At 37.6% G+C, this 15,935-nt stretch overlaps 1 protein-coding gene across 3 annotated transcripts in view; it reads left to right on the plus strand.

Annotated features, from left to right (window-relative positions):
• The window catches only part of UNC80 (unc-80 homolog, NALCN channel complex subunit), a 233,058-nt gene that overhangs the window by 140,449 nt on the left and 76,674 nt on the right, over nt 1-15,935 (plus strand). For all 3 annotated transcript variants that reach the window (XM_044667510.1, XM_044667509.1, XM_044667511.1), the window contains 4 exons: nt 65-172; nt 3,074-3,212; nt 12,199-12,380; nt 15,269-15,400. In XM_044667510.1, the coding sequence (XP_044523445.1) occupies nt 65-172; nt 3,074-3,212; nt 12,199-12,380; nt 15,269-15,400 (561 nt within the window). The remainder of the gene's footprint in view (nt 1-64; nt 173-3,073; nt 3,213-12,198; nt 12,381-15,268; nt 15,401-15,935) is intronic.

The raw sequence follows: 15,935 nt of genomic DNA on the forward strand, positions 1-15,935 counted from the left end.
ATAGATGTATGTGCACCTGAAATCCTTCTTTCCTTTTATAACTTAGACATCATGTTCTTTTCAGTGCTCGGATAAGTCATGCCTGCGGACACCCTCTCTGAAGAAGAGAGTTACAGAGACTAACCTAGAAGGCAAAAAGGACTCTGGAATGTTAAAATACATCAGACATCAGGTATGGGCCATTACATCACACTTATTAGTAAATATTTGCAGTTATTCTTAAAATAAAATACATAAACATAATCAATAAGCATTAAGTACTTTGTATGAAGCACTTTGGGTGCTTTGAGTATATAAAAAGAGGTAAAAGTCACAATCTAATGGGGGCACAAAAAAATAAATATGTACAAACAAGCTATGTATATTATAAGTAAGAAATCTTTAAAAGAGGGAAAGCATTAGAATTAAGAGGAGTTTGTGGAAGGCATACTGTAGAAGATGGGATTTTAATCGAGACTTAAGAGACAACAGCAGGCAGAGATGAGCAGGGGAGGACATCCAGAAAAAATGCCAAGAGATAAAGTGTCTTATTCACAGAACAGCAAGAAGATTTGTATCACAAGAGTAAAGAGTATGTCGTGGTGATTCAGGGGTAAAAAGAGTAGAAAACTGGGTGATGAGAAGCTAGGTTATGAAGGGCTTTGAATACCAAATAGAGGATTTCATATATAACTCTGGGAGTGATAGGGACCCACTCAAGTTTATTGACCAAAGAGGGAGGGTGATATAATCTCTGACTCATATTCTCAAAGCAGAAGAAAGCAGGTGGCTGAATGGAGGATGGATTGGAGTGATAAGAGACTTCTGGCAGGTTGACCAAACAACATATGATAGACCATGAGTGAGGTGATGAGGTCCTGTATCACAGCAGAGAAGGGAGTGTACTAAAGAGATGTTGCAAAGGAGAAATAGTGAGAGGTAGTGAGGAAGCAAGGATGGAACCTAAGTTTTGATCTTAGGAGGACTGGTGGTATCCCTAACAGTAATAGGAAAGTTTGGAAAGGGTACTTTTCAGGGGATAAGATAATTGATTCAGTTTTGGACATGTTGCTTTTAAGGTGGCTCTTAGTCATCCAGTCTGACATGTTTTAAAGTTCATTGGAAATTAAAAATGGAGGTTAGGAAAGGATAAGTAGATTTGAGAATCATCAGCATAGAGATGATAATTAAATCCATGGCTGCTGATGAGATCATCAGGTTGAAGCTATATAGAAGAGAAAGCACCCGGGAAAGAGCCTCATGGGATATCTATGGGTAAAGACTCTGACCTGGATAAGGTTCTAGCAAAGGAGGCTGAGGAGTGGTCTAATGGGCAGGAGGAGAACAAGGAAAGAGCCATGTCCTGAAAACATAGACAGAAGAGAATATCAAAGAGAAGAGGGTGATCAGTAGTATCAAAGGCTACAGAGAAGTCAAGAAGAGTAATGATTGATAAAAGACTGCTGGATCTAGCAATTAAAAAGATCACAAGTAACTTTGGAGAGAAAAATTTTGGTGGAATGGTAAAGTCAGAACCTTGATTGCAAATAGGAAGAGAGAAGAGAGGAGGAGACACCCAGTATGGATGGCTTTTTCAAGAAGTTAAGCCACAAAGGGTAGAAGAGAAATAGAACAATATTTAGGGGGATGAAGGATCAAGGGAGAATTTTTGAAGGTGGAGAGACATAGGTTTATTTTAAAAGCAGTAGGGAATGAGCCAGTAAGGAGGAAGATATAATATGTGAGAAAGTGAGACAAATAATAGAGATGGAAGAAGGTTACTTAAGAAGGAAAATGGATTAGGCTTGATAAGGAAAAAAATCCACCTTTTCATGTGAGACAGGGCTAAAAAAGGAGTAGAAGAAAGCATTTAAGTGATATGCGATGAGCAAAAAGAATAGTAAGCTCATAGCTAATGACCTCAATTTTTCTGTAAAACCAACTGAGAAGATGTGGGGAGGGAGCCATAGGAAGCTAGAAGAGAGATGAAAAGGGTTAGACCAGCCTCTGTGGAGAGTAGTATGAGTAGTAATGGATGATGGAGGTGTACAGGAATTGCCTAGCAACAATGAGGGCTCAGTTGTGATTGTGTAGCATAAATTTAGAGTGGATCCAGTCAGAACAGTTGCATGATTTTCTCCATCTTAATTCAGGAGCACATATGTAGGAGCAAAGGTAGAAGATAGTGGGAGTGATCTGAAGCTAAAATTGAGTTAGGCACAATCATTTTGATTTGTTTGTTGTATGCAAATCTATAAGCATATCACTTAATATTTCATCAAAGCCACCAATAAAAGTTGGCATAGGGTTAAGCATAGTTAGTTCCTTGTATAAATGGAGATTTTGAACCCTTGGACTTCATTCCCCAGAAATCCTTTAGTATTTCCTAAAATTCCCTTTAATCTCTCCTGTGCCTTCACATTTGCGTGGTCATTTTATTGTTTTATAAGTTCTGTAGCTCCTCCCTCTTCTTCTTTTGCTCTTGCAAGCGGGCTGGGTTAGTATCTTTTTAGTTAGCATTTTTTGTTAGTTTATTATTAATTAAACTTTATCAAATATAATACTTAGTTATTGCATATTAAATTTAAAATCCACATCCTTTAGGTGTACTACATTGGTGACCTCCTGCCATGTTGACATTGAAACAATAAGAACTACTCCCTGCCATCATTCCTAATATTCTGAGAGTGTAGTAGTATAGTACAAAACTATGTAACCCATTCAGTGCACCCTAATCAAAATCAACACAGAATCTGGACATGAGGAGGTGTTTTTTCCCCTTCTTGTGCATCATTTGACTAGCCAAAAAACAGTTTGCTGGCTGATTCCAAATCTGCTCCTATAGGAAGAAATAGATGCTAAAATATAAATTTATTTTTAGTGAAGCTGCAAATCCCTAGTCCTAAGAGACTCCTTGGTTTGATTCCTCATCACCTAAATAACTTCTTCTTTAGGTAATGTTTCATTCTCTTATAGAGAAAGAACTAGGAAAATAAATCTGACAGTCTGTCAAATTTGGGAAAGTGTCAGTGTTTATCCTCATTTGAAATGCTTTTGAAATGCTTTTTGAAATTTTTTTCATTCTTTTCCCAAGGTTATGAGTCTGTCCCCAGCTCCTTTGTCTCTGCTAATCAAGGCAGCTCCAGTTCTGACAGAGGAAATGTATGGAGACATCCAACCTGCAGCCTGGGAGCTACTGCTCAGTATGGATGAGCACATGGCTGGAGCTGCAGGTAACACAAGACAAGAACTACCCAGGGAGTCCTCTATTGCTTTGCTGCAGATCATATTTTAAAATGAGAGTTTTATGAATTCAGGTTTATCTCCTAAATCTGATAAAAATGTCATATTGCTCTAGATATAGCAGTAAACTGAATGACGGATCCCAAGTTCTAGGAATCAAAGGATTTTAGAGCTGTAAAGACTAACTCTTTTAGTGTATAGAAGAGAAAGCTGAAGTACAAAGATTAACATTAATCCCAAATCAGATAAGTAGATGGCAGTCCTGGGATTGAAACCCAAGCTTTTGGAAGCCATCATGCTATCTCCCAGCATGGGGATCATCCACTGACTTTCACTTCTGGGCTGTTGAAGACATTCTGGATATATAAAATATGATTTTATCTTATATCTATACTTTAATGTATTTTTCATAAAAAACACAATTTACATCTACTGTGCATCATTGCCATCATCAATGGAGATTTATTGGTTGCCTACTGTGTACAAGTATTTGAGTACAAGGTATTTGAGATATAGAAAGGTCTCAAATCACAGAAGTTACTGACAAAAATGTTAAAGCCGCCCACAGATAAAAATAATAATAGTAGATGATGATGATGATGATGATGATGATGATGGGAATAAGTATTTACATAGTATCCTCATAACAATCCTACAAGGTAGGTTCTATTATTATCCTCATTTATTCAGTTGAGCAGCCCCCATTGTCCCAATTAAGGAAACTAATGCATAAAGAAGTCAAGTGGCTTACACAGCTTTTAAGTGACTGAGGCCAGATTTGAATTTAGGTCTTCCTAGTGCACAACCTAGTTGCCTCTACTGTAGAAGCCTAGAATACTACACTGGAAACCTCTTGCCATGTTGCCATTGAACCATTAAGAACTATTTTTTAATTTGCCCATCCCTTGCTGACACTTTCTCTCTATATAAAAATAAAACAGCAATGTAAGGCAGCATATACTAGGTGATAGATGATGGGCAAAAGAAACAAAACAGAAGCAAAGAAATGTTTACTTAGAGATGGGGAAAATGCAAATAGAAAAGATGAGACTTGACATGAATCTTTTGCCCAGTTCTAACTTTTAAAAAATTATTTTCTTCCATGACTTTTTGAGCCTCCTTTTCCATTTGGTCAATTCTACTTCTTACGGAACTCTTTTCTTCACTGGATTTTTTCCCTCCTTTTTCATTTGGTCAATTCTACTTTTCATAGAACTCTTTCCTTCCTTGGATTATGTTTTTTTTTTATTTTAAACCCTTAACTTCTATGTATTGACTTATAGGTGGAAGATTGGTAAGGGTGGGCAATGGGGGTCAAGTGACTTGCCCAGGGTCACACAGCTGGGAAGTGGCTGAGGCCGGGTTTGAACCTAGGACCTCCCGTCTCTAGGCCTGGCTCTCAATCCACTGAGCTACCCAGCTGCCCTCCCTTGGATTATTTTTACCTCTTTTTCCAGTTGGTCTTGCCCTGAGTCTTGAAGGATGAATAGGACTCATATAATCAAAGACAGGGAGAACATTTTAGGCCAGAGAACATTGTAAGCAAATAGATAGAAGCAGGAGTGTGTATATAACATATTTGCAGAACAATGAAAAAGCAAGGAATTATTAGGGGAGTAGTAGAAGATGAGATAGGATTCTCAAAAGTTTTAAGCCTGAATGACTGAATGACTGAAAGAAGAATGGTTCTGTTGACATAAAGGGTCAAGTCCAAGGGGAAACTTATTTTGGAGAAATGATGACCTTGATCTGAGACATGCTGATTTTAAAGTGATGACTGGACAAATCTAGGTAGAGGCATGCAAAAGTTAGTTGAAGATATAGAGGAAAAGCCCTGAAGAGAGGATAGGAGGGGAAGGTATATGGAGAAATCACCTTTCTGGGGTGATACTTGAAGCCATGAGGTTGGATGAACTCTTTCCTAAAAAGGGAGATGAGTCTAGAGCAAGAAGAACAGAGCATTGAGCATTCAAGAATGCCCATGTAAACAAAGATTCCTGCTATGGGACACCGGGAGGAGCAAGGGGACTTAGGAAGGAAAGAGAGAAAGGGCAACTACTCCCCTTGAATAGAGATGGAATAAGAGCATAGTTTCACAGCAGCCAAGGTAGGAGGGTTTCAAGGAGAAGATCATTAAGAGTGTTATAAGTTAAAGAAGACAAGAAGAACAAGAAGTGGGAGGATAGGTGGATTTGGTATTAAGAAATCATGATTTCTCTTTCATAAGAAAGAAGGTTTTCTTTTTATCTTTTATAGAAAAATAAATGTTTATTGATATAGTTTGTCTTATCCCTTTCTCTACTTCTTCTAGGGCAATAATGCCTTATAACAAAGAAGAAAAAGAAAAAAAACTAACCAATACATCAAAAAAAGTTCATTATTGTATATAGTATTCAGAATCCTTAGTTCCATGCCTCTGCGAGAAAGGGAGGGAGAAACTTTTTCATAGCTCTTATTTAGGAGTAAGCTTGATTAGTATAGTTCTATGCCTTTAAGTTTCATTTTTTTGTTGTTGTTTATTTCCATTTCATTATTGTTGTTATCATGTATGTCGTTTTCCTGGTTCTGCTTATTTTACCTTGCAGCAACAGTTCATATATGTTTTTTCTTCCCATGCTTTTCTGTATTCATCAAATCCATCTTCTTCTGGCAATGCAGTAATATTTCTTTACATTCATGCACCATAACTTACATATGAGGAAATTGAAACTGAGAGAGATTACATGACTTACCCAGGTCACAGAGCTAATAAGTATCTAAAGCAGGATTTTAACTCAGCTTTTCCTAACTCTAGGACCAATGCTCCAGCCTTTGTACTATAACTGCCCCAGAGGTAGAGCTAAAAGGAGGCAGCACATTCCTGGTATTTGGGATAGTCAATGCAGAAGCACAGAGAGAGGAAATGGAGTGTGTAATGAACAAAGTGAAGGCCATTTTGCCTAGATCTTAGAGTGAAAGATGGGGACTACTTTCCAGTGAGGTCAGAAATGTAAGTTGGGGCCAGGCTGTCAAGATCTGTAAAAACTAGGCAGAGAAGCTTTCATTTTGCTAAGAAACAAGAGGAAAGCCATGGATTTGATTGATAGGATAGTCACATGGTTAGATCAATATTTAAAGAAAATTACTTTAGAAGCAGGATGGAGGGTGAACTGAACATGGTAAAATCATTTAGGGGTTATTTGTTGCAATAATCTAGGTGAGAGCTGCTAAAGGGCTCAAATAAAGTGGAAGATACGGCAAGGGAGGGGACCACATGTTACAGACATAGAAACATGAAATTTTGGCAGAAAAATGCTAAGGTTTTGAAACTCAGATACTGGAAGAATAATGATGTCTTTCTTAGAAATAGTGAAGCTTAGAAGAAGGGAAGGACCAGCATTGCCTTTGTTTTCAGTTCTTTGCTCTTTCTTCTACTGCTATTACTACCAAAAAAAAGTACCACTCTAAATATTTTGGTGTGTGCATAAGACCCTGGAAAGAGCATTTTCAGTGAAGCAGTTAGGACAAATGTTCTATTACAAAAGGGTTGATAAATGAAGAGGTAATGGTCAAGTGGTAGCAGAGAAAGAAGGTTATTTCAAGAAATTGAGAGGTGCTGAGATCTTTGGCCTCCACTCAATGGTCTGCTGCTTAAATCTTTTAACAGTTGGTTCTCTAGGGATAAAATGAATACAGGGCACATTTTTAGTTTTAATCTTTATGGTTACCAATTTCTCAATCATTCTCTTAAGTCTAGGCAATCTAGACAATAATTTAAACTTCAATGTGTAGTGTTTGCTGATTTCTAAGGAGCAAATACACTAAAATTTTAATGATTGGCTCTTTCAAATCAATAAGATGCGTCTCCAATACAACCTGCTTCTCTCCCAAGTAGAATGGAAATCTAATAATCAAATGACTAGAAATAAGAAAATTTAAGAGCTAGGAGAGACCAGATTCAGAGAATTTCAAGAAGAACATCTAATTTAATCACACAATTTTTCAAGTAAGGAAACAGCCTCAGGAAGGACATGTGAAATGCTCAAGGCTATCCAATAAATCAACAACAGAACCAAGAGTAAAACCCAGATCAGCTCCCAGTATATTTCCCTTTCTGCTACACTATAATAAATCATTCTCCTAGAGCTTTGGGGAACTATGCCATGAGAACCTGGCACGTAAGAAGCTTAAGTCAAAAATTCTAGTAAAATGAGGATAGTCGGTATATCTTTCCTGGATCACCCCTCACCAGGTAGGGATCTTCTCCCTTCTCAATCTCTTATGTCTACCTGACCTCAAACCTGAATTCAAATCCTGATTCATATGGTTACTGGCTAGATAGGTGACCCTGGGCAAATCATTTATTCTCTCTGCCTAAGTTACCTCCTATGTAAAATGGAGATAATAATAGCATCTAATTCATAGAGTTGTTGTGAGGATCAAATGTGATAACATGTTGAGCTTTACATAAATTCAATCTATTTTTGTTATATACATAGCACTTTCTAACTTATATTTTTGAGTACATGCCATTCTTATACTTGGCTATATGCCAAGTATAAGAGAGTAGTCAGTGGTTGACACAGAATGACAGAATCTCAGAGTTAGAAGGGACCTCAGTGTCCTCTTAGTCCAACTCAGACTCTAATAGGAATCCCCACTGTAACACTTCTGACAAGGAGTCATTCGACTTTTCCTTGAAGTCTCCCACTGAGGGGAAATCCCTTCCTCTCAAAATAACCCATCCCTCTTTTGGGCAGCTCTGACTTGTAGAAATGTTTCAGGGCTTCAAACCTAAAGTCTCCTCTTTTCAATTTATACTTATTTTTCCCTGTTCTGGGGTCAAACAGAATATATGTCATCTCTCTCCCACTTGGCAGATTTTTCAATACTTGGAGGCAGATAATATGACAACCTCCTGTCCTTCCTGCAAAGCAGCTTCATTCCTATCAACCAATTCACATGTGGTAGACTTTTAGCTCTTTATTCTGGTTGCTTTTCTCCAGATGTTCTCCAATTTATCCATATCTTTTCTAGAATACTTTTTTCAGAACTGAACATATTACTCTAAAAGTGATCCAAACAGGGCAAAGTGTAATGCAACTATCTCCACCTTATTCCTGGAAGCTGTGCTTCTCTCAAAATTATACTAATTGGGGGGGGGGGCAGCTATATCATGCTATTCATTCCTATTCTTCTTAGAGCCCACTAAAACCCCTGTGTCTTTACAATTAAACTGTTATCCAGTCTTGCCTCACTGGGAAGGGGAGAATCTTGAACCCAAGTGTAAGGCTTTACATTTATCCCTATTAAATTTAATTTTATCCTATTTATCCTAAAACTTAAGCTTGCCCAGGTCTTTTTGGATTCTGACTCTGTCATCCATTATATTAGCTATCTCAGCTTTGTATCTGCAAATTAGATAAGGATGCCATCAATGCTTTTATCAAAATCACTTATTAAAAATTTTAAATTATTAAAAATAAAAATATCTAAATAGAGCAGGATGAACCACAGATCCCTAAGGCACTCCACTGGAGACCTCACAAGTTAACATCAAACATGAATGACTACTACAAGTTCCAAGTTCATCTAATTGTACTGTCCCATATTTTTTTTTATTTTTCACAGAAGTAGCATTTCAAATTTTATCAAATGCCTTGTTAAAATTTAGATTATTTAAATCACCAGCATTCTACAAATTTGCCAATTTAGCAATCTTTTAAAAACCAAAAAGAAATTGCATGAGACCGACATGACATATTTTTTATTAAACCATGCTGGATCTTTGTGATCTTCCTTTTCTATGTTTTCACTAATCATTTCTTTAACTAATAATACATCTTGGAATTTTGCTGGTGTAGCTAAGTGGTAGAGTGGATAGTCCTGGAATAGGAGGACCCAAGTTCAAATTTGGCCTCAGATATTACTAACTATGTGACTCTGGACAAGTCACTTAACCCTATTTTACCTCAGTTTCCTTACCTGTAAAAGGAGCTAGAGAAGAAGCAAATCACTCCACTATCTTTGCCAAGAAAACCCCAAATAAGGTCATAAAGAATCAGACACAATTGAACAACAAAAGAATTTTGCCAGGAATTGGAATCAAGACCATAAACCCATATAGTTTGTAGGCTCTGTTCTCTAGACTTTATTGAAAACTGTCTTCCCTGCTCCTAGAATTTCTCTCCCCTTTTCTCTATTCTTTCTCAGAAAACACATTAAGTGGTTTCTTTAGAACCTATGTGGTGCAGAGAGGGTACATAACAGCTTTGCAGATTTTTGCTGCAGAGTTCTTCTGTCAGTTAATAAGGGGGTTAGAATCTTGGGAAAGTCAGTTGGCCTTGGGAAACTCGTGGAGAGTATCAGGGTCAATCTGAGCTCCTTCTTTGGATTGAAACCTAGCCTATATTTTGCAGCTTTTCCTTTAAAAATTGTTCATTTATCTAATTCCTTTGAATCTCCTTAGCCTACCTTATTCCCACCTTCATTTTCCCTACCTGAATGTCTGAGAAGTTTTGAAAGGAGAGTAGATCTGAGTATTAGTTTCAAATCTTGATAGTTTAGTCAAATAGGGCTTACCCTTGTTACAAACTTATCTATTGAATCATTGTATCCAACTTTTCTACCCCTTTTGCTACAAACCCTCTCGGGGCTGAGTAGGCTGGTCCCTACTCAGTCTCACGTTCCTGTCTCCCTTCCCCAACCTGAAGCTTTCTCTAAGCAGCTGTTAGGGTTACCTAATATCCTCTGTCCTTTCCATTCAACCCTAGAAATCATTAAACCCCGTTTGTCTTTAATCAAAACCCTTTAGCTACTTCATTATTTGATTAATAAGAGAGGGAGGAGGAGAGAAAAGGAACAACATTCTCTCTGGAGTTTGAGGGAAGCTGAAGGTATCCATTTTGGAGGAAGCGTAACTTCAATACTTCCTTCTAGTCCTTTTCTTAGTGAACCTGTGAAACTGACTTGAAGTCTCTAGTCAGTTTCAAGCCATTCTTGGCTGGCTCTAACCTTGCTCTGTAAAGTGTCCCTTTTACTTGAAGGGCTCAGTCTGTTTTCCTTCAGTGTTTTGTCTCTAACCTGAGTATCCAGTCTGTGGTTCCCTGCTGCTGTTGCCTGCCTTAAATTAACTCATCCTCTCCCTTGCAACTCTATACCTCAGTGTTTATATTTCCTAAACTCAGACATTCCCTTACTTCTCCTACCACCTCAACTACCAACCTTCATCATTGTACCTTCCTCATCCACCTTTCTGCCTTAGGGATTCACAAAACCCTATCCATAGTGCCCATCCTCAATTCCAACCATACCTCTGCCTTAATTTCCCTACTACCTAGCCTATTCCCTTGATTACCTCCAGCCTTTGGTCCCTTGCCTTGCTTTATTCCCTATTCCAACCAGCTACTACCTATAGCCTAAGCCCCTTATTACATCCTGAAAATTCCCCTATTACACCTGAGAATATAAACCAGGTGACTTAAATTCTTCAAGGATGATTATGTGCTCTTGAAATCTCCTTCTTTATCTTGAGTATCAACTCATTATTAGCCATTTTCTAAAATATCCAGTTCAAAAATCACTGTATTTTCACCTATGGATCTCTAATCCCTAGAAGAGTGCTCTGCAAGTAATATGCATCATAAATGTATGAACTGGTGAGGGGAGACAAAATTTTAATAATGGGGGGAAAATCTAGTTTTCAGAGTTGAAAGAGACATTGGAAAGCATTTAGTACCTCATTTTACAAATTAGGAACTTGAAAATCAGAGAATTGAGGTATCCTTTGGTCCTACAGTATTCTACAGTCTCTCAAGTTGTAAGTTGCAGCTCCGTTACTTAAAGACAGACACTTTGCCATCAGATGAAATATTCTATCTTTCTGGGAGAAATATAAGATTCAGTGCCATGTCAGACATTTAGTAATCATATAACAATGATCAGGTCAACCTTTTTGAGGTTGAGATCCCCATTTTTGAATGAAATTTTAGCTATAGGAGGTAGAACAGTCAAGGTAATATTTCTTAAGACAAGCAAAATCTTACAACACATGTAGAAGAAAAGTAAAAGCAATAGAATTAGCTAGTTCTCTTTCTTTCAGAGTCATTGGCTCCTTCTTCCAATCTGAATTACATGGCCCATGATTTGTCATCCTAAATATAACTTATCATTGTTCATGATGATGTTTCTGATCGCTGTTTGTTTTCTCTTAGATCAAAAGCCCCTACTGAGACTTACAAAATCTCTTTCAGCATTCTTCACTCTCTTCATTTTGGGAATAATAGAATCACAGAGTTTGAAGTTTGAAAGAAACCTCAGAAGCCATGTGTTCTTGAAAAAAGTTCCCTACAATGTACCTAATTAGCAGTCACCCAGCCTTTTGCTTGAAGGCCTCCAGAATGGGGGGGACACATTCTACCTCATAAGACAGCTCATTCTACCTCCTTTAGATAGGTTTAATTATGAGTTCTCCCTTATGTTCATAAAGTCTGAAGTAAATTTGAAATAGGATTTTTTTTAATTATCTGGCAAAGTTGACATTTTTATTCACTTATTCACTTGAAGGAAAGTCTTTTTCTTCAAACCTTGCAATATTTCATCAAAGCTATTTGTTTGAAACAAAATTTCACTTTGGGTCAAATGACAAGAGGAAGAATTCAATTTTAAAAGAATAACAGCTTGACGTCTGCTTTAAATAGGTCAATGGTTAGAGTTATTTGATTGGAGCCCATCAACTAGAATAGTTTTAGCAAAAGCCACCATTCTTTGGTCCCATTAAAATGTCACTAAACTATGAAACCATAAATTGGGAGATGGTGGGTGGAATAAAAGATGCTGTTCCATGCCCTTGTTTAAAACAAGGGGCTTTCTTGCCAGCATTGTTGGACAGGTTTCATTTCCCCTAAGGGTTGTTTTCACCAGAGCTTGGAGGGTTGTTTTCCAGACATATAAGCCCAGTGACATGTCCTTGATTAATGCTGGATGGTTTCCTTCTAGCTGCCATGTTCCTGTTATGTGCGGTAAAAGTCCCAGAAGCTGTTTCTGACATGCTGATGTCAGAATTCCATCACCCAGAGACTGTGCAACGGCTCAATGCCATCCTCAAGTTCCATACTCTCTGGAGATTCCGCTACCAGGTGTGGCCTCGGATGGAGGAAGGAGCTCAGCAGATTTTTAAGGTAAGGATGGGTCAGTTATAGGAGATACATCACTGGGACCTGAACTCTACTCTTAAGTTTTCCCTTTCAAACTCACCCACTATGACCTGGAGGGAAACTTCTCTAATGAGCAGAATGAAAGCATTCCAAGCTCTTTCAATAAAAATAACTTTAAACTTTTTCATAAAATTATTTCAAATGAAAAACATTTCAGTTCTGTTTAAGAAAGAAATGGGAGGGCATCTGCTGAAGCTGGTTCAGTGGGATAATTCCTTTTTTATTTATATTTTTTCAGTCTCAAATTCTCTCCTTCCCTCCCTTACCCTCTAAGAAGAAAGAAATACAGTACTTCATATTTATGAAGTCATGAAAAACATTTAATGGAGAAACTACTACAGATGCAAACATTCTCATATCTGCTCATCTAAAATAGTAAACTATAAATAGAACTTGGCTATAACAATATTTATATACCACTTTGGGGGTTATAAAACATCTACTTAGATATAATCTCATGTTATCTTCCTGATAACTCAACATTTGTTACTATCCCCATTTTACAGAGAGGTAAAATAGCTTGTACATAGTCATACAACTAGTACAAAACCAGGTCTCCTCTGACTCTAGGTCCATAATACTTTCTATCTATATAATATTGCATCTCATTGGTATCTCAATGGTAATTTTATAGTTGTAATTATAGAGTTTTCCATTATAAAAGAGTCAGAAGGCTAAAATCCCTCAGTGGTACTCAACCATAGCCAAAAGTATCTCTTTGTGTAGTAGTAAGATAAATGAAATGACTTTCAATTAGAAAATCTCTTTTCATATCAGAAATGACTGCCATTTGTAGCATGGCTATAAATTCTGGGTTCTAATGCAAATTTTCAAGGTTTCCCTTTAAAATTTTTAACTATTAATGACTAAAATTGCACTAAGATTTTTGAGACACCCAGTACATGGGTTTGGGTTTGGGGTGGAAGGCGGGGGGGGGGGGGTAGAGAAAAGGATGATGATGATGATGATGATGATGATGATGATGATGATGATGAAGAAGCAAGAAAGGAAGTGATTTGGTGGGAGAAGGTCATAGCACTTAAGGGAATCAGGGAGAACATCTTATAAAAGAACAGCTGAACATCGAAGGAAAGTAGGAACTCCAAGAGACAGAGGGGTGAGATGGGAATCCATTGCAGACATAATAGACAGACCAGAGCAAAAGTAATGTACTGGGAATTGGAGTGCTGAGTGAGAAAAGTAGCAAAAAGAAAAGTTTGGGTATACCTGGAGGAAAGTAACATACAATGAAGCTAAAGAACATAGGTTCAGAACAGGTTGTGAAGGGCTTTTTTTTTTAATTCAATGCTAAGGAGGTAATAGAGTTTATTGAGTTTAGAAGAGTTATACCATCAGAACTGTGCTATATGAAAATGAGTTTGATAGGAGAGAGAAAGGTAAGCTGAGCTGGCTATACAGATCTAAATAACTGATTTGCTAACATGGGGTTATATTTAAATTCAGGGTTTGTGGAGCCTTCCAGAGCTCTGAACAAGAAAGGAAAGCATCTTAAAGATAGAAAGAATCAGGGGCAGCTGGGTAGCTCAGTGGAGTGAGAGTCAGGCCTAGAGACAGGAGGTCCTAGGTTCAAACCCGGACTCAGCCACTTCCCAGCTGTGTGACCCTGGGCAAGTCACTTGACCCCCATTGCCCACCCTTACCACTCTTCCACCTATGAGACAATACACCAAAGTACAAGGGTTTAAAAAAAAAAAGATAGAAAGAATCTTAGTTAGAGGTCTTTTTGTCAGTGATAGTTTGGTGTAGTGGCCATAACAATGAACTTGAAGTTGGAAGACTAAGGCTTGTCTCAAATCTATACTGCTCATGCTGTATGACCTTAGGCAAGTCTTTTTTTTTTTTAACTTTGATTTTTCTTCTTCTATAGAGATAATGTCAATTCTGCTTCACATAGTTTTAATGAGGGTAAAATGAGGCAAAGGTTGAAAAACATTTTATAAATTGCAAAAACTTATGCAGAGGAAAGGCCTCAATTAGTCCAACAACTTTATTTTATGTATGAGGCAACTAAAGCCCAAGGAACCTAAATGTCCTGTCCAAGATCCCACAGCTGGCTAACAATAGTTGACACTAGAAACCCATCCTCCATCTAATGATGGTGTGTAAATACATTTCCTTGTTATCAAAACCTTGAAGTAGCTCAGGAGCTACCACCAGAGCCCCACATCATTGGGACCCCTAAAGGCAACCATCACAACTCTGCCCTCTCCAACACTATTTTCTCTTTCTACCTCACAACCTCTATTTCTGTTGTGTCTGTCTGTGTCCATGCATAAATATATTCGTGGGTGGACACCTGAGAAGGAGAATTGGAAACTGAGGGAGGATGAGTGAAGAAAATAGAAAGAGAAAGAGAGAGTACACAACAAAGGAACAAAGACTCAGAGACAATGGCTTCAGGAACATGGGATTCAGCGTGCTTGCTCTTCTGATGGTGGTAGAGAGAGTTTCACGTGTTCCCAAACTTTTATTGGGGTGTCAAGGAATGTGAAATGGGAGGTCGCTAATGAACATGTGACATGGTATAGGATTTAACATTGGCTCAATACCAACCACATGATCAAAGAGGAGAAGATTAATCAAACACGTGAGCTGTAAAGGAATGTGGTCTAATAGAGTGTTAGCTAGGACCATTTGTCTCTGCACAGGAATTCTCTTGACCATATGGTTTGGAGAGTGGTTAGGATTTACAGAATGCCAATTACATACAATGATCCAGAAATAAAATGACCATGAGTCTGATACTTGAGCAGATAGGTTATAATAACCATGCATCAATAATACTTTCAAGATGATAATGTACCTGGTATGCCATATCTGTCTATTTACAGATTCCTCCTCCTAGTATAAATTTCACTCTGCCCTCACCAGTATTGGGAATGCCTTCAGTCCCCATGTTTGACCCTCCATGGGTACCACAATGCAGTGGGAGTGTACAGGACCCAATTAATGAAGATCAGTCGGTAAGTGACACACAAATTTATTTCTATAGCTTCAGGTGATGGAGTCACAAGGAGACCAATGAAAATATATAAACTTTTCCAATGCATTCCATTTTTTAATTTTTAAAAAGTTATATTGAGCAACAAAAAATAAACACAAAAGGCCTTTTATTTAATTAATTGATTTTTTGTTACTGAGAGAGTATGAAAGACTAGTACTAAATATTGAATTTTGCACTCTGATTTTCTTCAAGTTAGTAGACCACACAGGCACCACAGAAAGCATGCTAAAAGAATATGGCTATAGATTGTATAGCCATTGGGGATCATCATTTTTGCTTTTAGAGTTCCTTCAGCTTGTACTATATGATCTTAGGTCCTATTCTGCTCTTGTACAGTTATACTACATCACAAGATTCATGTTTGGAAAACTATGCAATTTGGAGAAAATACAAACATGTATGTATTAAATATACATGCATACGGTTATATAGAAATGTACATAGATAGGATCTCCCAAAATCGTGCCATAGTTTTCATCTTTAATAGCTTTTGG

This window comes from Gracilinanus agilis, chromosome 3 (assembly GCF_016433145.1).
Source record: "Gracilinanus agilis isolate LMUSP501 chromosome 3, AgileGrace, whole genome shotgun sequence".
Lineage (NCBI taxonomy): Eukaryota > Metazoa > Chordata > Mammalia > Didelphimorphia > Didelphidae > Gracilinanus > Gracilinanus agilis.